The sequence below is a fragment of the Aspergillus brunneoviolaceus genome (genome assembly GCF_003184695.1).
Source record: "Aspergillus brunneoviolaceus CBS 621.78 unplaced genomic scaffold BO95scaffold_78, whole genome shotgun sequence".
Taxonomy (NCBI): domain Eukaryota; kingdom Fungi; phylum Ascomycota; class Eurotiomycetes; order Eurotiales; family Aspergillaceae; genus Aspergillus; species Aspergillus brunneoviolaceus.
In genome coordinates, this window is record NW_020290808.1 from 29,618 (window position 1) to 54,642 (window position 25,025).

General features: G+C 27.9%; 6 protein-coding genes across 6 annotated transcripts; 3 read left to right on the forward strand and 3 right to left on the reverse strand.

The window, feature by feature from the left end:
- The first annotated feature begins 1,228 nt into the window (after positions 1–1,228).
- BO95DRAFT_446898 (rRNA-processing protein MPP10) lies at positions 1,229–3,523 on the forward strand. The gene has a single exon (XM_025587498.1). The coding sequence runs from the start codon at positions 1,326–1,328 to the stop codon at positions 3,462–3,464; it is 2,139 nt and encodes a 712-aa protein (XP_025437989.1). The 5' UTR covers positions 1,229–1,325; the 3' UTR covers positions 3,465–3,523.
- A 33-nt stretch (positions 3,524–3,556) lies between these two features.
- On the reverse strand, positions 3,557–4,385 carry BO95DRAFT_456549 (uncharacterized protein; the record flags this gene model as incomplete). The annotated part of the gene is made up of 2 exons (XM_025588410.1): positions 3,557–4,046; positions 4,138–4,385. 2 exons carry the CDS (start codon positions 4,383–4,385, stop codon positions 3,557–3,559), a joined length of 738 nt encoding a protein of 245 aa, XP_025437990.1.
- Positions 4,386–13,505: 9,120 nt separating this feature from the next.
- BO95DRAFT_446900 (DUF1761 domain-containing protein) lies at positions 13,506–14,405 on the forward strand. Its single transcript, XM_025587499.1, has 2 exons — positions 13,506–13,803; positions 13,900–14,405. Exons 1-2 carry the CDS (start codon positions 13,788–13,790, stop codon positions 14,244–14,246), a joined length of 363 nt encoding a protein of 120 aa, XP_025437991.1. The 5' UTR covers positions 13,506–13,787; the 3' UTR covers positions 14,247–14,405.
- A 651-nt stretch (positions 14,406–15,056) lies between these two features.
- Positions 15,057–15,668, reverse strand: BO95DRAFT_435724 (putative NADH-ubiquinone oxidoreductase 21 kDa subunit; the record flags this gene model as incomplete). The annotated part of the gene is made up of 2 exons (XM_025585194.1): positions 15,057–15,554; positions 15,609–15,668. The coding sequence occupies 2 exons, from the start codon at positions 15,666–15,668 to the stop codon at positions 15,057–15,059; spliced, it is 558 nt and encodes a 185-aa protein (XP_025437992.1).
- Positions 15,669–15,974: 306 nt separating this feature from the next.
- Positions 15,975–17,275, reverse strand: BO95DRAFT_398190 (thioredoxin peroxidase DOT5). The gene is made up of 2 exons (XM_025583796.1): positions 16,803–17,275; positions 15,975–16,630 (listed from the first exon to the last, which is right to left on the reverse strand). Exons 1-2 carry the CDS (start codon positions 17,110–17,112, stop codon positions 16,299–16,301), a joined length of 642 nt encoding a protein of 213 aa, XP_025437993.1. The 5' UTR covers positions 17,113–17,275; the 3' UTR covers positions 15,975–16,298.
- A 2,026-nt stretch (positions 17,276–19,301) lies between these two features.
- On the forward strand, positions 19,302–20,268 carry BO95DRAFT_264427 (putative mitochondrial protein sorting (Msf1)). The gene is made up of 2 exons (XM_025581537.1): positions 19,302–19,559; positions 19,631–20,268. The coding sequence occupies exons 1-2, from the start codon at positions 19,407–19,409 to the stop codon at positions 20,042–20,044; spliced, it is 567 nt and encodes a 188-aa protein (XP_025437994.1). The 5' UTR covers positions 19,302–19,406; the 3' UTR covers positions 20,045–20,268.
- The last annotated feature ends 4,757 nt before the right edge of the window (positions 20,269–25,025 follow it).

Genomic DNA, 25,025 nt, shown 5'->3' on the forward strand with positions numbered 1-25,025 from the left:
ATGATTTTGCTGCAGTAGTATTGGAAATACAGCTGATATTAATAGAAATTATCTAGATTTACAATTCTAGATTCTTGTTATCTGTACTTTCCATAATTAGAAATGTACTCCTCTTAAGCATCTTCGGGAGAAATAGTATCCTTATTAACATCTACTAGAGTGGAAAGGTGTATTAGATTTTGTTGGCCGCAACCCTGCGGGTGTTCTGCCACGCCCTTGGCGGACTGCCGGCTCCTGCCGCCTGCCTCCCGCCTCCGGCGAAGCCTTCATGTACGTACTGTAGTTAACGTAATCGGTAAGCGAACGGATCAGGCAAGTCAACAGATCATCCTGTAATCCCGAATAAAAGAGGCTTTTTAAAATATAAATATCTCTACTCTTTATGAGTATATAAAGATAAGACTTTAGATTTAAAATTCTAATATTATATTAAGACTATATATATTAAAAAAATAAGATAAAATCTTTTATTTACCAAGGTAGCAGTACAGAAACTGGTATTAGACTATATAGCTGGTTTTTAATATAATTAATAGCTAAAAAGTATATAGTTCTAGGTATCTAGATATCTTAGAGATTATATAGTCGTATTTTTAAATAAGAAGTCTTTAAATCTTCTAGTTGTTGAAATATAAGAAAATAAAGATGTGTTTTTTATATAGATTACAAGATGATCCGTTGGCTTGCCTGATCCGTTCGCTTACCAATTACATTAGTGAGAGAGAGAAAGACAACAATGAATGATCATCATAAATTTCCGCCCTAGCCGACCATTTGACGGTCGACAGATTCTATATATAAAAATATATGGTAACCTGCTCGCCTCTACCAGTAGACTATCTAATACCCTAATAATCCTAATCAAGAGAATAAAAAGAGACTCTCTAAGAAACAACCCTAATAGCAATATCTTCAACCCCAGAAGGACCCTAAGAATCCTAATGTAAGAAGATTGCTTTTAACATGTATTTAGAGCCCTACTGATTTCTATATACAATCTCAGATACAAAAACAATACACTAGAAGGCAAAATATCCCACTATCTACTTAGAAAGGTTTAGATAACAAACCTCTAAATCTACATGTACATTGTGCTTTAGTCTACTTGTATTATTGCTGTAATACAAGATCTTAGTTATACACGGAAGATGACGGCCCGTGCGTTTTGCACTTTTACGCTTTTTTTCTCCGCCGCGTACATTCTTTCACGAAGCAGTTTACTTACTACCAGCGCAGCTGTCCATTCAAAATCCTTTGGTCATTTTCAAAAATTTCAAACATCGACTTAATTACACACCGGACATTAGTGATGCCCATTTCACACCATGGTATGCAAAACCGTTCAGCCTTCTAAGTTAACTCGCAATGAGTCGGCGTGTTGCGATCTGGCTGCCTTGCCTCTAGAGTCGGCGCTCAAGGCTCCCTGGACTTTCCTCCAACCCACGGTAGATCTTAACAACACCGCACAAGCTTCAGTCTCCCTTTATCTGGATCCTCTGGCACTCTCGGTCAGCAACTCCCAATGTGCCCGGCAGCGCCGAGATAGGAAGAGGAAACGGGCCGGTAATGATCAGAGCGTCGCAGGCCATGCCCTGCAGTTGCGGCAGTTATACGTGAAGGGGTTTACTCATGATCAAGTGTGGCAACAGGCCGCTCGAATCTTCGATTCCACCTTCAGTGAAATTGAGCGTGATCGCACATGCTATCTCGAGGTCGCAGAACAACGCTCTGCCGAATGGAAAATTCCACCAGTACTAATCTCCAATCCTGCATCCCAAGATGCTTTTTCGGACTCTATTGACTCCGTCGACCAGTCGCAAAGTGACAGAGGTGACTTGGGTATAGACGACACTGGCTCGGCGACCGCGGCTTCTCATTCGCCTTCAAACTATGGCTCCGAGGTCGGAGGAACGGAATATGGACAGCCAGGCGATGAATCTATGCTACGTGAAAGCCAGGATGATCAGAGCAATGGAGGGTTCTATGTCGAAGATGCCTTTGGCTTAAATGACGGTTTTTTCTCTATTGACGAATTCAACAAGCGATCCGAACAACTCGAAAGACAAGATGCCAGGGGCGAACCCCATGACGGTGCGGACAGTGACGAAGAAGAAATTGACTGGCATACAAATCCGTTTGACTTCACCGATCCTGCGTTGGACCGGAAGAAAAGCTCGGCAACAGCAGCGCCTACCAATGACGGAAATGATAGCATGGATGACAGCGAAGATGACGGGCCGACTTTTGATAATATGGATATTCATGGTGATTCAGATTCGGAGGACGACGAAATTCATGTTGCTCCAGGAGCGACAAGTTGGGTCAACACCAGCGACATCAAATATGATGATTTCTTTGCGCCGCCTCCAAGGAAAGCTTCAAAGAAGAAGTCGCGTTCACTTCCTAAAACGCAGCCAATCGATAATGTTTCCGATGGTGATATTGACCGAGCCATGGCCGATGTTCGCCGAGATCTTTTTGAGGATGAAATCTCAGAAGACGACGGAGACGTTTCTGGGGACGATCGCCTATCGCAAAGCCACTATTCTAGCCACGAAAAGCAACGTGCCCGAATCGCCGATGAGATCCGCCGCTTGGAGGCAGCCAATGTCGCTAAGAAGGAGTGGATGGTCAGTGGTGAAGCTCGAGCGATCGAAAGACCTGTCAATTCCCTCATCGAAGAGGACCTAGACTTCGAGCGCATAGGCAAGCCTGTTCCCGTTGTCACAGCGGAGTTGACAAGTAGTCTTGAGGACTTAATCAAGCAGCGAATCCTTGCGAAACGATTTGATGAATTAATACGCCGCCGTCATGGACTTATCGAAAAGAAGCCTGCAGAACGATCGAGGCTCGAGCCTGAGGATACCAAACCACAACAGAGTCTCGCTGAACTTTACGAGTCTGATCATCTACGATCGACCGATCCTAACTATCTCGACCCCAAGGACCAGAAATTGTTGCGGGAGCAAGCTAATGTTACCACCCTTTGGGAGAACATCAGCTCTCAGTTGGATACACTCTCTAATTGGCATTACAAGCCAAAGGCCCCACACGCAATCATCAGCGTGGTTACTGATGTGGCGACTATCACCATGGAAGACGCTCAGCCGACAACCAGCAATGCGGTCAATGGGCCGCTAGCACTTGCTCCACAGGAGATTTATGCCCCTGGAGATGATGGCAGAGTGTCCGGAGAGGTGAATCTGAGAAACGGGGCATCAATCGCTAGGGAAGAGATGAACCGTGAACAGAAGGCCAGATTGAGGCGTCAGCGCAAAAAGCAGAATCACGCCTCGGCAACAGGCAAGCAACAATCTGGGAAAGTGGCAGAGGCCCAGAAACTCATGTCCGATCTCAAGAGGGGTGGAGTCAAGATTATCGGGAAACAAGGTGAAGTTACCGATATTCAAGGCAATAAAATTGGGGAAAGTGCGAAGGACAAAAGCTATGGATTGAAATTGTAGTATATGCTTGAGACAGAGGTCTATCAACTTTGGAGGGTTGAGACAGTGGCCAATCGACACATGTTTTTCCAAATTCAGACTGATATGCAGTTCTAGTCCGCTGCTAAGCTTTGTATAGTTCTTTGACTGGATTTCGGGCGCATGGCGTAGAGGAAGATGTTCTCTCTCCGGTATATTTGCGCATCAGGGTCATCTTGAATTTCATCAATAATGAACAGCTTTTTCGCCATCTTCATGAACCGGAGATCAGCGCGTCTACGCTTTCTGAAGCAGAAATAACATATTGACTCGGGACCAAGCAGATCTTTCAGGGTCGATATCAGTAAAGGAAATGCTGGTTCGAAGTAAACGCAATCGGCCGCAAGTATAATCGTAGGCTTTTGTGGAATGCAGTCGGGGATTGGCTCTCCCCAGTTAAATATGTTGGCTGTAACAAGGTCCGAAAGATTGTTAAGCTTGATATTTGTTTCCATCAAGGATAACATCGGCGCTTGATCTGTGATGAACACAGGCGAGGGACCGATTTGACAACCCCGTGCAATTGCCAGCCCAACCAAGCCGCCACCAGAGCCCAGCTCAATACTAGCGAAGAATCAGTAATGCTCTCTCCGACTGATTGCACAGGATAGGAAACGAGGTAGGCAACAAAGGTCAAGTTCAGAAGGTGACAAACATTGATTTATTGGCAAGGCTCAAGCGATGCTGACGTAATAAATACTTGGCAAGAACCATGCCGGCTGGCCATAGTTGGCCTCCACATCCCTCTTTGAGATCTTCCTGGAGCAGGAGAGGCGTTGCCAGTAGGCCATCAAAATCTACATTGCTTTGGCTGGCTTGTTTGATGTCCCTAACGGGAACCAGGGATTCATCAACATCAATCGCATCGGTCAGATTGACTGGGCTGATCTCAATCTCTTTCATGTTCTCCAAGGGCGATAAAAATATCTGATGTACCGGGATAGGAAGAATCTTTAGTAAATGATCGACAAAGACGAGGGGCGGTAGAAGTAATATATACAGAGAAATGCGAAACAAATAGAATAACAATCAAATGAGTATTTGCACTATTGATAAAGAGGTGCTTCCATCAGAGGACCTCAGAGGCTCGGCTGAAAAGAAAAAACTGCTGGAAAAAAAGCAAACAAGAAGCTAACAAGTACGTATCATGGATCTGTGAAAAAAAAGGTCCATTAGTGTCGAGCCTCTTCCGCTTATTGGTCCTTTCATGAGCATCCTATTGTTAGCCGATCGCGACAATTGGGTTTAGTTTATGTCAAGCGCATATGTTCGTAGCCTGGGTCAGTGGGTAGGTTGCTATTTGGTAGGCAGACTCTGGAATATGGGGTATGTACTGTACTAGATACGTACTGTGCTCCTGAGTAAAATTGCTATAAAATTAACTTATAACATGCTTGCTTCCAGGGCCGCAAACGAGCTGTTTGAACTCTAAACTCCTTAGTGGCACTGTCATGCTGAAATGCGAGGATGCTATTCTCCATCACTGCATTAGCAGCAGTAGTCCATCCAATGTACAGTAAAACCTCGTTATAACGATATGATTGGTGAGGCCCCTTGGATTCGTTATATGGCAGATATCGCTGTATTGAAACAGTTCTACACATGACATTTCTTATGTAATATGCTTATAATACTCGAGATTTTTCTTGTTTATTACCCTTTTAGATAATTTCTAACCTCATTTTAACTATTTTTTTATGGGTAGGTAAATAACGATTCCGATTGTCGCTATAAAGCGACACAGCGATTTTTGTATAGTAGAACTAATTTTGATATTCGGCACTATTGTTGTAGGTCGAAAATCGTTATAATGTGTATCTTTCCAACAAGGTTTTATAGTATAATGAAGATTCCATGCCGCTGAGTAGGGGTTCTGGGTAGTGGTTATATAACTATTATAATATTGTTATATAATGATGTTAAGAACTTAAAGCACTTTCTAAAACTAATATATAAAGAACTATTATAATTTAAGTAATATTATCTATAAAATGATAGTTATAATATATTTAGAATTTCAAATATAGTTTATATATTATTAAAATATTTTTATTACTATAATATTACAGAAACTAAAATATTATAAGTATTAAAAAAATTAAATATTATAAAAATAGTATTATCTAGAATTTAATCTATATTATTAGATAAGTTTATTAGATTATATATTACTAAATTTATTACTGTTTGTTTGGGTATAGTAATTTCTACTGTTTGATTATATATATTAGAAACTACTTAATACAATAGATATACTAATTAGATAAGACAAGTAAGATAATTAAAATTAGTTTTTTATTAATTTTAAAACTAATTCTTAAGAAATCTCTTTTTCTGAAAAATTTTTAAAACAATATATTATATAAAAAAAAGAAATAAATAATATAATAATATTAATATTTAAATTAAAAATCTAGTAAATTTATATTAATTTAAAAATAGACTATTATAATAGTAGATATAAATTATTATAATTATAAATATTATATAATAATTATATTTTTTTATTAAGCTGGACTATTTAATATAATAATATAATTATAAATAGTTTTATTATTTTTTTAATTAAGAATTCTTATTAGTAATATATTTCAAATAATAAAACTTAATATTATAATAGTAAAAGGATTATTTTATAAATTATATATTATATAAATAAAAGATTTTAAAATAGTAAATAAAGTATATATTTTATTAATAATCTAATTAAAATCTAATATAAAATATATATATATATATATAAAATTAATATATTTTTATTATTTTTATATTTTTATTTTTTATTAAATTTTTTTATTTATATTTTTTTCTTATTATTTTTGTATTTATTTTTTTATTTATTTAGTATTTATTTATTAATTTATTTTTTTAAAACTATTATTTTTTATTATTTTTTAATATAATATTAATAACTATTTACTATTATTTAACAGATATATTTTTTATTTTGAAAAACATTTTATTTATATTATTGAAAATTAATATTGAAAAATTTGATATTACTAATATAGAAAACTTTATAGTTAATTATATTTTTAATATTATAATATTTATAGTATATAAATAATATTTTAATAAAAATCAGATTTATTATTAAATATATTTTAACAATTTTTAGTAAGTATTAAATTAATAAAAACTAGATTTTAGTTAATATATGAAAAAATACTACTAAATTCTTATAAATTTTTAACTAATATTAAAAATCTTTTATTAATTATATTATTTTTAATTAAAAACTAAATTAAAATCTGATATTTTGTATTTAAATTAGCTATCTAATTCTAACTTTATTTATTAATTTTAAAATAATTCAATTAATATATTATTATAAATATAAATTAACTAGTACTAGTAATTTTAGATTATTATGTTTTTTTATTAATCTTTAGTTGATTTTTAAACTAATTTATTAATTTAATTTAATTTTTTAAATTTTTTTATAAATAATCTAACTATACTCCATCTAATATTTAAAGATAATAGATTTTTCTTAAATTAAAACTAAATAGATATTTCTTTTAAAAAATTTTATTATAAAATATATATTATATATAATAATAAGATCTGCTTTTTGAATTTTTATATTTAGAAAAGAAAGTGGTTCTAATTTTTTATTATTTATTTTTTATAAAAATAGTACTAGTTAACTAGTTTAATCTAGTAGTTTCTTAATAAAAATCTAATTTATTTATAAAAGTTTTTTATTTTAATTATAAATTTTAATATTAAAATTTAAATCTATTTAATATAATAATTTAATATAAATTTAGTTATTTTTTCATATTTAAAAATAAAATATTTTTTATTATTTTAATTTTTTTTATTTTTTATAGCTTTAAATAACTTACTAAATATTATTTATAAATTTTTTAAAATTTATTTATTATATCTATTTAGCTAATTTATCTATTTAATTAAAAAATATTATCTATTTTTAAAAGTCTGTTTATTTTTAATATTTTTAATTTTAAAATTTTTTTAAATTAAAAAAATAAAATTAGTTTTATAAATCTATACTAGATCTTTGATATTTTAATAATAATATATAAAAAATATTATAGATTTAACTATAGTAATCAAATAAAAAAATTTTAATATATTTATTTTTTAATAACTACTAGAATTTTTAGAATTTAAGATAATAAGAAACTAGTTTTAAAAAAAAATTTAATTTTTAAATTTTTAGTAAACAGCTTTACTAGATTTTTTTTAAATTTATTAACTATTATTTTTATTATAATATTTTTTTATTTTTTATTTATTTTTTACTAATAGTTCTATAATTTTTTTAATATAATTAATTTATTAATTTAATTTTTAGGTGTAGAAATCTTTTTTAAAAATATTGATTTTGAAATAAAAATAAAAGTTAAATAAATAATTTAAAAAAATCTTATAAAGTAACCAGTAGTGTTAGGAACTACTTGACGCAGTAGACATGCTGGTTAGGCAAGATAAGTATAATAATTAAAAAACAGTCTTTTATTAATTTTAAAACTAATTCTTAAGAAATTTTTTTTAAAAAATATTAGAATAATATATTATATAAAAAAAAGTAAGTAATATAGTAATATAAATATCCGGATTAAAAGCCTGATAAATCTGTATTAATCCTGGAGCAGGCTGCTATAGTAATAAATATAGGCTGCTGTAGTAGTAGGTATTGTATAACAAGTAGTTAAATTTAAAATATTATTATAAATAAATTAAATTTTAAAAATAAAATAAACTAGTTAAATTAATTTTATTAATAAAATATTAAAGATATTATTTAAAAATCTAATTTATTTTAGTTTAACTATTAATTTAAAATTAAAATACTATTAATAAGTAAAATTTAATTTCAATACAATATATAATTTAAAACTAAAATTTACTAATAAAAAAAGAATTTTTATTTAAAATAATATTCTAAAATAAATTATATTAAGATTTAAGATTTAATATTTATTTAAAAAAATTAAGTAAATTCTAAAGTAGTAATAATATATAAAATAAATAAAAATTAATATTTTTTTATAAATTTATTTATAATAATAAAAATAAAATTTAAAATATTTTTTTATAAATTGATTTATAATAATAAAAATAAAATTTAAAATATTATTTTTTATTAAAAAAAGTAGACTTATAATAAAATCTATAAATAATTTAATAAAAAATCAGCTAAAAATTAATTACAATTTAAAAAATATTATATAATTTATATTTAATTAATATAATTTTTTAATATATAGAATATTTTTGAAGATAAATAATTCTATTTTTATAAAGATTTATCTAAAAAAACTTTTTTCTAAAAAAATTTATTATTTTTAATTATCTGAAATAATCTACTAGCTGATTATTATAATAAAGATCTAATAAATATTATTAGAAATTTCTTTATAAAAATATACAAGCAGTATTTATATATAATAAAATTATTTTTATTAATTTTTTAATATTTAAGTCTAAGATTATTTTTTAAAAATAATAAGTTTTTAATAATATATTTTTATATCTTTATTTCAAATTCTTTTAATTAAAGAATATAATTTCTTCTTAATTTTAAATTAAAATAAGTTCTAATTTTGTATATTTAGAATATTATTAATATATTAATATATTTATTATAAAAGGGACTTATTTTAAGAATTTTAAAATATAATAAATTCTTATATTTATATACTTAAAATATTATAAATATATCAATATATAAATTATAAAGTATTTATAATTTAATAATTTAATTAGTTATTTTTATATTAGTTTTTTTATTTTTGAATTTTATTAAAAGCTTAATATTATATAAATATTAAGTTTAAAATTTTTTTATAAAAATATTTTATTATATTTAAATTAAGATTTTATAAAAATTAACAAAAGTTTTATTAGAAATTTTCTAACTGATTGATATTATATTAGTTTTAGAATTTTTATATATTAATTTTAGAATTTTTATATTAAATAGAATTTTAAAATTTTTTTCTTATCTTTAATAATAAATTAGTTAAATTATATTTATTAAATTAATATTAAATAAAAAAATTATAAGTATTATAATATATATATTATTAAATTTAATAACTATTTAGCTTCAGCTATTTTATAAAAATCTAAAAATTTTTATAATCTAAAAATTTTTAATAATATACATTAATTTTTTAAAATATTAATACTAATATTTAAATAAATATATAATAATAAAAAACTTTTAATCTAGACTTAAAAAATCTTAATATTATTATTAAAATTTTTTTATTAAAATATATTAAAATATTAATAAAAATTATAAAATTTTCAAAATATTTAGATTTTATAATATATAATTAATATTAATTATATAAATATTAAATATTTATTAGAAATCTATTAATAAATTTATAAAAATACAATATATTTTAAAAATATAATATAATTTTAATAAAAAATTTTTTTAATAATTTAATATAAAGATTTATTTTTTAGAAATATTCTAATACTAAATATAAATAAAAAATATGAAAAATAGGTTTTAAAAAAATAAAAACATTATTTAAATAAATAATATGAAAAATATCTAACATATTATAAAAAAATAAATAAATATAATTTTAGAATATAACTAAAGTACTAATTAATTAAAATAATATAATTAAATATTTTAAAATATTTATAATAGATTTAAAAAACTATTTTTTATTTATTTTTTTATTTAATGTAAATTTAATAATATATATTTTAAATTTTTAATTTTTAAAAATATTTAGCTTTTATAATTCTATTTAAAAATTTTAACATTAAAAATAAAAAATAATAATTTTTAATTAAAATTTTATTAAGTTTTTTATAATCTATATATAATTAAAAATTTTTATCTTTTTAATATAAAAAAATAAAAGCTTTTATAAACCTTTTAAAAAACTAAATTTATTTTAATTAAATATTTTTATTAATATAAAAATACAAAAACTAAAACTTAATTTAAAATAAAAAATAAATAAATTTATATAATAAAATTTTATTATTTTCTATATTAATAGTATAGTCTAAGAATTTATAAAAATAATTATTATAAATAATTAAAAAATATATCTATAGAATTATAAATTTTAAAAAAAAATATAATCTTATTAAATCTAATTTATAAATAGTTTAAAAGGATTTTATTTTCTTATAATAAGATATTTTCTAAAAGTTCAATTATAATATAAATATAAATAAGATTTTAGTAGATTTTTATAAATTTATAAAAAAATAAATTTTTAATAAATAAATCTTATATATTACTATTGATTCTATATAAATAAATAAATATATAGATTTTTTAAAATAATTATTAAAAATAAAATAGAATTTTTAAAAAATCTAAATTATAATTAATAATTATATTATATATCATAAATGATTATATAGTTTTTTTAAGTTAATAAAAATAATAAAAAATTTTTTATATATTATTAATATTTATAATAAAATAATTGATTATAATAATTAATAAAATTATAATATAAGCTATATTTAAATAGAATTATTAAATAAATTACTAGCTAATAAAATTAATTTTAATATATAAATCTAAGTTTATATAAATTTTAAAAATATTTTTAAAATAAATAAATATATTAAAATAAATAATAGTTTTTATTTTAGAGTAGTTTATTAAAAATATAAAAAATTTTTAATCATTATTTTTTTATTAATTTCTATTTATATTTATTTTAATTTTTTTAAGAATATTAATTAATTAAATAATATTTATTAGTATATTTATAGCAGTCAAAAGTTTTTTTTTAACTTTTTTATTTTAAAATATTTTTAAAAAAAAGTTATTATTTAATTATAAAATTCTAATTTCTTAAAAACTTTATTTTAATAATTTTTAAATCGTTTTTTCTAAATTTAATATATTCTAATAATAAATAATAATAAATATTATATTTTTTACAAGTCTAATAATTTTAATATATATTTATAAATATATTAACTAAATTTTAATATTAGCTTTAAAAAATTAATATATATTTATTATAATATTTAGATTTAAAATATTACTCTAAAATATTTAAATAAAAATAAAAATTTTTTAGATTTTAATTCTTTTATTAATAGGTTTATTTAAGCTGTTTGATTATATTAAAGTATAAAATAACTATATTTTAAAAAAAATCTATAATCTGTTAATATTTTAGAGGTTTTTAAGAATTTTTTATTAATATATTAATACTAATTTTATCAATATGTTAATACTAATTTTATTAAAATATTAATACTAATTTTATTAATATACAAAATCTAAAGAGTTAATTATAACTAAAAATTTTTAATTTTTTATATAATGCTTTTAAAAAGTTTTTCAAAAATTTCTATAAATTATAAATCTACTTTATGTTTTATTATAAATTTAATTAAAAAAAGAAAATAAGAATTTTCTCAAATTTAATTTTTTTATATTTAAAAAATAGAATTTAAACTAGTTTAATATTATTATAATTTTAATAAAAATTTAATATTTTATATATAGTTTATAATATTTAAATTTATTTTTTAATTATTATAATTATTTTAATTAATAAATAGTGACTTATACTTTTTAAGAATCTATTTAAATTAAATAATTTTATTTAAAAGTAAATAAAGTATCTTAAAATAATTTTAATAAAAATTCATTAAATAATATATTATTTTTTTAGATAACTAAAAATAAAAAGAACTAGAAATTACTAGAAATTATTTAATATAGTAAATATACTGGTTACATAAAATAAGTAAAATAATTAAAAATAATTTTTTATTAATTTTAAAACTAATTTTTATTGAATCTTTCTTTTAAAGAATTTTAAAATAATATAAATATATTAAAAAGAAGTAAAGAATATAATAATATAAATATTCAGATTAAAAATCTAATAAATTTATATTAATTCTAGATCAGGCTGCTATAGTAATAGATATAGACTATTATAATAGTAGGTATTGTATAATATATAAGTAAGCCTGCTACTAGTTTTATATATAAGCCTGCTACCAGTTCTGCATGCAAGTCTGCTACTGGTTCTATAAGATAGCCCAGTCTATCTTTTTGCAATCCGAGCAAAGCAAGGATCACCAAGGCTTATTTATATATAATAATATTTATTTTTTTATCTATTTTTTGGTTTTTTGGTTTTAAACATACTTTAGAATATATTACTATTTTATATATCTACTTTCTTTAACAGCTTATTTTTAATTTTAATATCTTTTATATTCTAGTGTCTTTATATATATAATATCTAGTTATTTATAATATTAAATTATTTGTTTTAAAGCCCGGCCTATATTATTGTTTATTCAAATATAATAATATTCTGCTATTTATTTATATAGCTGTCTTTTATACCGCCCGAATAGTAGAACTTTAGAATAATTTTATCTTTTTATCTTTTATAATTCCTAATAATCTTTATATTATACAGAATAATCAATTATATCAAGTTCTTCAGCCATAATAAAAACTATTATTATATATATTTAAAATATTTTTTCGGCAGTTTGTATATAAATAAAAATTATAATTATTATAATAAATATATAATAGGCATATAAATAATATATTATGATATTTTTGGTACTTATAATATTTTGTATAAAAAATTATATTATTATTATGTCTTGTAAAATATCAAACTGCTATAACTATATTAAGCCTGTAACTATTGCACAACCATTGCAAGCAACCCCCCTTTTCCGGCAAGGTTAGGGCATTTGCCCTTCGAACTTGGAAGGCTTTCTCCTTGCTACCTTTGGTTGGCCGTCATATAGTCACGTGTGAGCGACAGAATTGAATGGCAGTGTCCAGCTAGCCAACGCCATCCAGAAAACCTCAACCGATCCATAGCAACTATCAGCTCATCTAGTAACTAGTAGTCAATCATGGATGCTGTAGTTACGTGCCCGCAGTACCCATACCACCATGTCGATCTACTCCAGCTCTGTCGAGTAGAACACGAGATGACGTCACAATAGAAATATGGCCGCTCAGTTACCTACCTACTTGAGTAGCTACGGAGGGTACTAGTTTTATCCACTATGCCCAAGGTGGTGCTAACCTATCATCTCTGACCAGGTTCCATCCCTCTCAAAAGTGTCTTTTGCTCATGACGACGTCACTGCTCACCTCGTCACTGGTCTCTTACCAGAATGACGGCAACGGCATGTGACCCCTTCGGATCTGGGGAGCTTCATAAAGCGACGTTATCCCCTTGATTCTATCATTGTCAAAACCAATTACCATCAGCATCAAAGACTACAGATACTCGTTCTCTGAAGACGATCCCGAAGCGTACCATAGCCAGCGAAATGACGACCCTCAATTGTGAGTGTTTTCCTTGAGGTTACACCCATCCCACTCCACCCTGGCAACTTCACAAAGACTTATTGCTCGAGCCTTATTTTAACCTAGAACCATTAGACTTGCCATCCGTGAAGCCGTCCGCAATCGCAGTCGGCGCGATCTTCACGCACACTGCCTCACTAGGCATTCTCGCCCCAGTCTTTGGCGATACTTACCATCGTGCCCAAGCTGCCAATTCAAAGGAAGAGTTCTTCAAGTCTAAGGAGGCTGCTGGTGCTGCAGCAGCCTGGGGTAGCTCTCTGGTTGGCAGTGCTGTACAGACCTACGGCGTGGCGGCATTGATCAATGCAACGGGGACTCTTAGTTATAAGGGTGCAGCCTATCTGGGAAGTTTGATCTTTATGGCCAGTGCAGCTCCAAGTGTAAGTCTATTGATGATATCGCATGCTACGACTTTGGTCTAATTGATTGTGATCGTTCCAGGTCATCAGCCAGATCTTCACAGAGAAACGCCCCCTCGACACAGTGGCAGTGGGCGCTGTCGGCAGGGTCTTTGAGACAGTAGGACTCAGTCTATTCCTTACCTGGTGGGGCACGCGTACCAACCCTTTCGCGTGAGGAATAAATGGGGATGAAACTCAGTACCACATTTGATTCTTGTGTCTTTACGTTATGTGCAGTTGAATAAGATACGATATTGTTCTAGCTTCAAGAATAATCAAATTTCCGTAATCATCAAATTGGCTTGGCGAAACCGACTTTTCTGGAACTTGTAATCGTTAGTAAATTGTGTTTGAAGCGTTAGAAAAGCCCAGGGTAATATTTGATGACCTGTGCAAACAAGGCAACGATATTATTATGTTACCCTAGTTCCGAGTCGTGACCTGATTTTAACCGAGGACCTCGACCGATTCGAACGGCATTGGGGGCAATTATCTGAACCTGAAGCTACAGTTGGGAGAGCCACTTGCTCCGTGCAGCAAGTAGCTAATGGTTCGAAGTTCAGCTACCTGTGGCCCTCGAGCGCGCTTTCTCATTTACCCTTCAAGTAACGCAAACAATGAAATATCCAACACGCGACCTTGCTCACATCACAGGGTTACATACGTTACAACTGTTGGGTTGAAGTTGTACGAGGAAGCCCGAAGGCGTAAATGGAGACAGATGCTGATAAATAGTGATTGCATGTCTACTTCTATATAATCAAACAAAAGTGCGACAGGGATACCTTGCAGAGTGTCAGTGATTATTATTAATATAGAGTGAGATAGAACTTACACTCCAGGATAGCCATGCTGATGATCCAGCTGATATTTGGAAGCCGAAGAATTCAAGCTGCAAGGCAAGGGTGGCAAACCATTTGCATTCAAGACACCTCTAGCCCCCTCCTTATCTTTCTCGAAAAGCCCGGCAAGGCCGCGCTCCTCTCCCTGTTGCTTGACCGATACCAGCTGTCTTTCACCTGCTTCACCAAGCTCCAAAACTTCCTTTGGTGCTGCCTCACTGCCTACGGTAAGAAGACCAACAACGTCGGCCTGATTCACCGTACTGAGTCTAGGATAGTTTCTCCGAGCATCGCGCTTCCAGTAAGGGTTATCGGCGATGTCACCCGCTGGAACTGTGATAGGGTCGTCATAGGACAGAGGTGGAAGAGATCCTGGAGCCGGCAGGCGGAATTGGGAGTTCAATGGAACGCCAGTAGAGCGACTAGGATCAATGGACAGAAGGCGACGGATACGCTCCCATACGCCAGTCGACTGAACAGTGTATTTCTGAGTAACGCATTAGTGTATACAGAAGTGTATAGTTATTCTTTGACGACTAACCTTGTGAACAGCTATCACATTTGATGCCGACTTGGCCGCTTTAACTATGTCGCGAGCCATGGTGGTTTCTATTGATTATGAGTATGTGAAACTTCGATTAAGAAAAGCCTTCACTGCAATATGCCGAGACACAGCGCAGCACATGGTCTTTCATACCTCACCTTTTGAGATCTATATTTCCGCAAAGAGTCGTCCCTCTGGAATCGCTGGCTCGCTGTCAGTAGCAATCGAACTGTCCGGCGGAGGCCTTCCCGGGAGGTCAGTCGTGCGGAACAACAGTATTTCCGAGAGCAATGGATGAATAGCATTGATCTAATTGTAAGCATATGCATCCCGAACAAACTGAAGCTCATTTCTTGGAACAACACTCGAGGAGTCGAGGCGTCCTTGGTTCACAACCTTCGGGATCATTATGACTTCCATTTCTGTGATTACACATCTATTCTTCCGTCCAAGCATGATCAAAGCTTCTTTATGCAGTAATTTCAACCTCCCAACTCTGGTCAGTAGCCGGTGAGGAATGGGGTACCAATAGGCTTGTCTAGCGACAATAGTACATTTATGTCTACCAAGGGATATCGCGTGAATACTCCACATCAATCGCCGGCCAATCATCACTTGTTGGAATTGTGTAATACATCCATGTCTATCTCCTTCCATTGTGGCAGATCTGCGAGAGAATATGCAGCTCTAGGGACTTTCCCGTTTCTCCTCCTTCGAGGCAATAACGACTTGTCGCGCAGCCTCGACTGTTGCATCGGGACCACCCCTTTGATGTAGGAGAACTTCACCCAGCTTGCTTACAGCGAAGACCCCCCTTGTTGTTCCTTTTGGCATTTTCTTGAATCCAAGAGCAGCTATAAGTGTATAGGAGGCATTGCACAGGAGAGGAAAAGGCAACTTCTGCTTAGACTTGAAAGTGGTGTTTGCTTTGGGCGAATCCGCTGAAAGACCGTATACTGACATCCCACTTGAAGTTAGGGATTCATAATTGTCACGGAAAAGACAGGCTTGCTTGGTACCTAGGGCAGAGTGAGTCCATAGGAAGAGCTAGTGTGTCATGTCGAGGTAACCAAAAAGGAGAAATAAAACAGAATGACGAAGATAGATGGTACAGTGCATGGATGCATCATGTATGGATTGGGGCAAGCCAAAGGAGCTGAGAGAACAGAATTGGGTCTCAGTTAAACCTACATCCAGGGGTAGACGCTCTGGGATATGTGAATAACACAACACCAGACTTGCTACTGTCGACGAGATCCTTCAATCTGAGTTTTGTCCCATCATGATTTTCAAATTCACCACCAAATTGGTTCAAATCGAGGGTCTCTCCAACTTTCGGGGATCCATGGTGGGCATCGCTAAACGCGTCGGCAAGAGAGCCGCCAGCCTTGACTTTTTTAGGCCCTCTCTTCGAGGCTGGGTCGAGATCGAGAATGCGCTTGCTCTTTTGTCCTGTTTCGAGGGGTTGTGTTGTCGCTTTACGCTTCCTCAACTCGACCATTGCGATACTGTGACTTCTTAATAATGTGAATACTGTAAATGTGATGGCGCAAATGAACAAAAATGAGTTGAAATACTTTGAAGGCAGTCTGTGGTTGCAGTTGCACTCTCGCACAACACAGTAATCAAGCGGTAGGTGAGACTTCGCCGGGCTTTCATCCTTGTCCTTGGATGCCGTCACTTCGCTAACCCCTACCGGGTAAGTATAGTCAGCCCCAATAAGTAGTCAACAATCATGTTTTCAGAAGTTGTTATGACCCGGACAGGTGATAATATAACTATAAATATCAGAATACAGGTTCTTGCAATGCTACAATCTTGCTCTGTACTGTAGTCGAGGAAGTTTCCAGCATATACAGCTTAATCAGAAAGGCATCACTTTAAGAGATCGGTCTTGTGAATCGATATTGTAGAGACTCTACCCCAGGTTTGCTGAAGATAAGAATCTGCTGCAAGCTGGGCTTTATGAGAATAGCTTCGACGGGGTCTTGGAGCCAATATGGTCCTATGCTAAATAGGCCATACTCGTATAACTAGTTATTTAAATCTGAATGACTAAACCTATTCCAGACGAAGGGATGGTTGTCAGCGTTGCCAAGTAATCCGGCCACGTGATTTTAAAGGCCTTTTGTTCTTGTTCACATGAGGGAACGTAGCTAGTTCTAACAACCTCTGATGCCTCAAATCGCCGTCAAATGAAATCTGAGTTTCAAAGAAAAACACTGCAATTTATTGGCCTGAGAATGTCATCAATAATTCTTCTATGCAGAGCACTATCTTTTTTCTTGTCATCTTCACGGCGTACATTGCCACCAAAACTATAGAATATATGTTCATTATGGTATTAGAACACCAAAATACAGGGTGACCGAGGCTGCAATCAGCGCGGTTATAGCGTCTGGCTATATGTATTGTGATTGTTGGTTACAGGACTTACCGCGACTCGGCTTCAGCTTCTATACTTGAGTTTGTGCTTTTTCTTGCGAAGAATTGTTGCTAACTAGTTGCTTGTGCAGCAAGTAGTGAGTAGACCTGTTAAGGTTGACGACGGCCTTGCTATAAGCTAAATGCAAAGGTTAAGATTACTCTGCAACTATCAAGTGTGAATTCAGAATATAGTAGTGTATACCCCCATCTACCGTGCAAATCCAGAGTAAGTGATCTCCTTTGGACAATCATTGAGCTATAGCAGGTGCAAGATGCCGAGATATGGATCAAAACAATGATTCTGGCGGTTTTACAACTTGTAGAATGACCTATGCATATACAAGAATGAGTGGGGCGCCTTTTGGCCCCCCTTACGCGATCTGTAGTGCTGGGTTCGAGTAGCCTGGGGCCGGCGACAGTACGAGTAAAATGGCTGCAGCAGATGCCGCAGCGGCGGAATAAGACAGTGATGCCATATTTTGAAAAAGAAAAAGATATATATATATGAGAAAGATAGCACTTTAATCTCAAAATCTAATCCTCTTAATTAATTAACTTATGTTTGATTAAAAATTAGAATTAGTATATGTCTCCTGGTTATCTGTAAAACGAAATTATTTGTAAGATGGAGGCTCGACCCTTCTTTGACAAGGGATCAATGGCTATAAGTAATTACAGAGTACTAAGTAGTTATTCAATCTCAACGCGAAACGATGCACCCCCATTCTTTAAGACTTCGTCCTATGTGCCAATAAAGACTAGCCACAGATTCTCCCAGTGAAAATGCTGTTGATGTTCATATGAGCACATGGCCATACATATTTGTTTCGCAGAGCGGTCAGAGAGGGGTTGGATGGCAGTGACGTTTCTTTCCCAGGCCTGGGGGCTTTTGATGCCTCTGCACTTGTGGGCTGCCATCGTTCGCCGTAGTTCGCTCACTTCTTTGATCATGCCGGGAAAGCCCGACCCTTGGCGCCACCCGGGGTTAGTCTACGAATGTAAAATTTCCAACTTCAACAATGTTCTACCGCATATAACTAATTCTTCAGTCATTACAAAGTTGTCGCCACATGCTTTTGTTCCAGTGCCTCCACCGTACCTCATCATCGGAAGGGGATTTTCATTCTTTTCTTTCTATTTTTCCTACTTTTATCTTGATTGATTGGCCTTTGTAGTTATTATCCTTTGCCACCTCTTCGTAGTGGTCGGGGTGTTTATTAGAATCTCACCCGCCCTTCTCGCTGTTTGACTGCTGTCGTCACCGCAGTGTCCTACACACGCTCTTGTGCACTGGATCTCGAAACACGGCCCAATTTTGTCCACTCGAGAACTGGAGTCAAAGTCTGGCCCCGCCGTCTCCTTTCCGTCATGAAGGTCTTTTCTTCATCATGCACATTTGATTATTCGTGGGAGGAGGTATCGACCGCAAATTGGCGCAAGTACTGCCCTTGGAATGACAAGTCCACACATGTCGTGGCAGTAGACACTCTTTCTCGAAGCGTGGATATGCAAACCGGTATAGTATGTGCCTTGGTCCCATTGATCCGGCTTCAGATTGAACCAGTATCACTAATGCCTTGGTCTCGTCTCAGCTGCGCACCGAACGTTTGATCACCTGTAATCAGTCCGTGCCACAATGGGTACTCTCACTATTTGGAGGCAGCGCTACGTCTCATGTATACGAAGTATCATATGTTGATCCAATTTCCAAAATGGTCACGATGTGCTCGACAAATCTCACGTGGTCGAATGTCCTCAGTGTCAGGGAAACCGTTGTCTACCAACCATCACTGCTGGATCCATCTTCAAGTACACAGTTCAGCCAAGAAGCGAAGATTACCGCTCTTTGTGGGGGTTGGCAGAAAATCAAGAACAAAGTCGAGGAGGCCAGTGTTGAACGCTTTAGCCAGAACGCGAAGCGAGGCCGAGAAGGATTTGAAGCTGTTCTGGAAATGAGTCGACGAGTCTTCAGTGAACAACGCGAGCACGACAAAAATCAACTCTGAATTGAGGTTCTCCTCGGCTTGACACACAGTCTATGGACACAGTCAACCATTATCTTTTCAAGCGTTTGCATATATATGGCGTTCCTTTGAGTTCTTTCCAGCGTCTCGACTTCAGGGAATCTTTCAGCTCCATTCTTGCGATTTACTCACCAGCCCTACATTTTCAAACCGCTGTCCCACCAGTGTTAGTGCTTGGATTCAAATGCCCACCCGCCATTGCAAAGTGAGCAGCTTATATGGCTTGATGATGCATGACCTCTTCCCTACACAACAAAAGCAATAGAACGCTCTCCGGTCTACATTTCTCTGTGCTATTATAACTACTCATAATTGTCCGTTCTCACAGAGCGCATCCATATGTATAATAATACAAGAACGAGCGGGGGGGCCCAAAGGCCCCCCTACACGATCTGTAGTGCTGGGTTTGAGGTGAGTGGCCGGCCCCAGCCTATGGCATAGGGCTTCGGCGACAGTAAAATAGCTGCGGCAGGTGCAGAATATCCGAAGCCGGTAAAAAGGTATCAAAAATAGAATCAGAGACTAAATAAGAGTATTACTTATATAAGAATAGATAGAGACCCTTTGCCCGCCCCCACACAATGTATAATGCTGGGTACAAGATGAGTTGTTGATTTCAGTCTACAGTATAAAGCTTCAACAACAGTAAAATTGTTAAGTGAAAGAGGTCAGTTACGTATAGAATAATAGCAGTCTAGTAGATTTAAAACTAAATCTTATTTTTTTATAGTCTAGTAAGAAAAAGAAAATTAAATATATAAAAAGAATTAGAGTTATTAATATTATAACTATTATATAAAAAAATAAAAAAAACTTATAAACAGCTGATTAAAATAATTAAAATTATATATAATAATTAGATTTTTTTATATACAGCTGTTTTTAATAATATATAAATAATATAATAATGCTATTTTATTTATAATTCTAAATAATTTAACATAAATAATAATAGTAGATAATATTATTATAAAATTAAATTAAAATTAAATTATTATTTTATAAGTTAGTATTATTTTATTTTAAAAATATATACTTTTTATATATAATAATAATAGTATAATTATATTTTACAAAATTTTTTTGTTATTATTTGATTTTATTATTATTATTTTATTTTATTTTTATTTTATTTATATTTTAGTATTATTATAAATTATTTTCTATTTTATTTCTATTATTAGACTAATAAATATAAATTTATATTTAATATTATCAAAATATTAATAAATAGCTATAGTTTTATTGATAAATTAAATTTTATTTAAACTTTATTTATTATTTTTTAATAGAAGTTTTTTATCTTATTATTATATTCTATTTATAATATTTTAAAATTTTAGTTAAAAATTATATTATAAAATCTCATATATAGTTTAAATATAATTATTATTTTAATAATATTTTTTTAATAAAATATTAGTAATATACTATATAAAAGTCTAATTATATTCTAATAGATTTTTCATTTTATTATTTAAATACAGCTAATTATTAGTTAAATAATAATAAAAATATTAAAGGATATATTTAATTTAGTAGAGATTTTATACTGGATTATATATTTTTAAAATATTAAATTTAAAAATATTTGAAATCTAATATTTTATTAATTTATTAGTGATATAGTTTATATATTTATAATAAAGTTTATTAATATTAAAAAAATTAAAATAAAATATTATATTCTTACTATAATTTAAAAAAAATAATAAATAGTTATTTTATCTTATTAAAAATATATTAATATATTAATAAAAATATACTATTATTATTATATAATATCTACTACTACAGCAGCCTATATCTACTATTATAATAGTCTGTTTTTAAATTAATATAGATTTATTAAACTTTTAATTCGGATATTTATATTATTATATTACATATTTTTTTAAATAATATATTATTTTAAAATTCTTTAGAATTTTTTTTTTAAAATTAGTTTTAAAATTAATAAAAAATCATTTTTTAATTATTTTATTTATATTATTTAACCAGTGTGTTTACTATATTAAATAATTTCTAATAATTTCTAATAATTTCTAATCTTCTTTTTAGTTTTTTTAAAAAAATATATTATTTAATAAATCTTTATTAAAATTATCTTAAAATGTTTTATCTATTTTTAAATTAAATTATTTAATTTAAATAGATTTTTAAAAAGTATAAACTACTATTTATTAATCAAAATAGTTAAAATAATAAAAAAAATAGGTTGGAATATTATAGACTAAATATAAAAATATTAAATTTTTAGTAAAATCATAATAATAATATACTAGTTTAATTTTATTTTTAAAGCTAAAAAAATTTAAATTTAAAAGTCTTTTTATTTTTTTTCTTCGATTTAATTTATAATAAAAAATACATCAAATTTATAATTTATAATCTATTTTTAAAAAAATTTTAAAAAATATTATATAAAAAAAATCTTATTTATAATTAGCTGTTTGGATTTTATTTATTAATAAAAATAATATTAATATATTAATAGAAAATTTTAAATAAACTACTAAAATATTAAAAATTTATAAAATTATTTTATTTAATAAATTTTTTTATTTAAATTATAATTATTTTATAATTTAATATTATAAAATAGCTTAAACAAGCCTACTAATAAAATAATTAAAATTTAAAAAAGTTTTATTTTATTTAAATATTTTAGAATATTACTTTAAATTTAAATAAAATAATAAATATATTTTAATTTTTTTAAAAGCTGGTACCAAAGTTTAATTAATATATTTATAAATATATATTAAAATTATTAGACTTATAAAAGAAAATAATATTTATTATTATTTATTATCAAAACATATTAATAAAAAAAATAAGATCATAAAAAATAAAAAAATTATTTAAATAAAATTTTTAAAAAATTAGAATTCTTATAATTAAATAATAAGTTTTTTTTCAAAAAAATTTTTAAATAAAAAAGTTAAAAAAAACTTTCTGGTGCTATAAATATCATAATAAATATTATTTAATTAATTAATACTTTTAAAAAAATAAAATTTTAATTAAATAAAAATTAATAAAAAAAATTATACTTAAAATTTTTTATATTTTTAATAAAGTAATTTGAAATAAAAACTATTATTTATTATAATAGATTTATTCATTTTAAAAATATTCTTAAAATTTATATTAGATTTATATATTATAATTGATTTTATTAATTATTAATTTATTTAATAATTTTATTTAAATATAGTTTTTTTATAGCTTTATTAATTATTATAATTAATTATTTTATTATAAATATTTATAATATATAAGAGATTTTTATTATTATTATTAATATAAAAAAAAACTATATAATTGCTTATAAAATATTATAAAGCCATTAATTATAGTTTATATTTTTTTAAAAATCTTCTTCTATTTTCAATAATTATTTTAAAAAATTTATATATTTATTTATTTATATAAAATTAATAGTAATAATATAAAATTTAAATATTAAAAATTTTATTTTTTTATAAATTTATAAAATTTTACCAAAATCTTATTTATATTTATAGTATAATTAAACTTTTAAAAAATATTTAATTATTAAAAAATAAAGTTTTTTTTTAAATTATTTATAAGTTAAATTTAATAAAATTATATTAATTTTAAGCTTTATAATTTTATAAATCCATTTTTTTAATTATATTTAATAACCTTTTTTTATAAATTCTCGGATTATATTATTAATCTAAGAAATAATAAAATTTTATTATATAAATCTATTTATTTTTTATTTTAAATTAAGTTCTAATTTCTTTATTATTATATTATTCAAAATGTTTAGTTAAAATAAATTTAGTTTTTAAAAAATTTTACAAAAGCTTTTATTTTTTTTATATTAAAAAATTTTTAATTATATAAAAATAATAAAAAACTTAATAAAATTTTAGTTAAAAATTATTATTTTTTATTTTTAATAAAAAGATTTTAGACAGAATTACAGAAGCTAAGTATTTCTTAAAATTAAATATTTATAACATATATTATTAAATTTATATTAAATAAAAAAATAAATAAAAAATAGTTTTTTATATTAATTAATATTTTAATTATATTATAAAATTATATTTATTTAGCTTTTTATAATATTTTGGATATTTTTTATATTATTTATTTAAATAATATTTTTATTTTTTTTTAAATACCATTTTTTATATTCTTTATTTATATTAAATATTACAATATTTATAAAAAACAGATCTTTATATCTAATTATTAAAATATATTTTTTATAAAAATTATATTAGATTTTTGAAATATATTATCTTTTTATATAATATATTAATAAATTTTTAAAATTTTTTTAATATTTTTATATAACTAATATTAATTATATATTATAAAATATAAATATTTTTAAAATTTTATAATCTTTATTAATATTTTGTTAAAAATTATTTTTTAATTATTTTATTACTGACTTTTTTTAAAAAATATTTAATTATTATACAATACCTACTGCTACAGTAGTCTATATCTACTACTATAATAGCCTGCTCCGGGGTTGATACAGATTTATTAGACTTTTAATCTAGATATTTATATTATTATATTATTTATTTTTTATATAATATATTATTCTAAGATTCTTTAAAAAAAGATTTTTTAAAAATTAGTTTTAAAATTAATAAAAAACTATTTTTAATTATTATACTTGTTTTTTCTAACCAGTATATTTACTATATTAAATAGTTTTTAATAATTCTTAATTCTTTTTATTTTTAGTTATTTAAAAAAATAATATATTATTTAATAAATTCTTATTAAAATTATTTTAAGATACTTTGTCTATTTTTAAATTATATTATTTAATCTAAATAAATATTTAAGAAGTATAAGCTACTATTTACTAATTAAAATAATTAAAATAATTAAAATAATTAAAATAATTAAAATAATTAAAATAATTAAAATAATTAAAATAATTAAAATAATTAAAATAATT

Bases quoted from the DNA above. Each gene is read 5' to 3' on its own strand.
- BO95DRAFT_446898 (XM_025587498.1), top strand. From the start codon at position 1,326: ATGGTATGCAAAACCGTTCAGCCTTCTAAGTTAACTCGCAATGAGTCG.
- BO95DRAFT_398190 (XM_025583796.1), bottom strand. From the start codon at position 17,112: ATGGTCGAGTTGAGGAAGCGTAAAGCGACAACACAACCCCTCGAAACA. The intron at 16,631-16,802 runs GTAGGTTTAACT...ACTCTGCCCTAG, and splicing joins CAGAGCGTCTACCCCTGGAT to GTACCAAGCAAGCCTGTCTT.
- BO95DRAFT_264427 (XM_025581537.1), top strand. From the start codon at position 19,407: ATGAAGGTCTTTTCTTCATCATGCACATTTGATTATTCGTGGGAGGAG. The intron at 19,560-19,630 runs GTATGTGCCTTG...GTCTCGTCTCAG, and splicing joins TGGATATGCAAACCGGTATA to CTGCGCACCGAACGTTTGAT.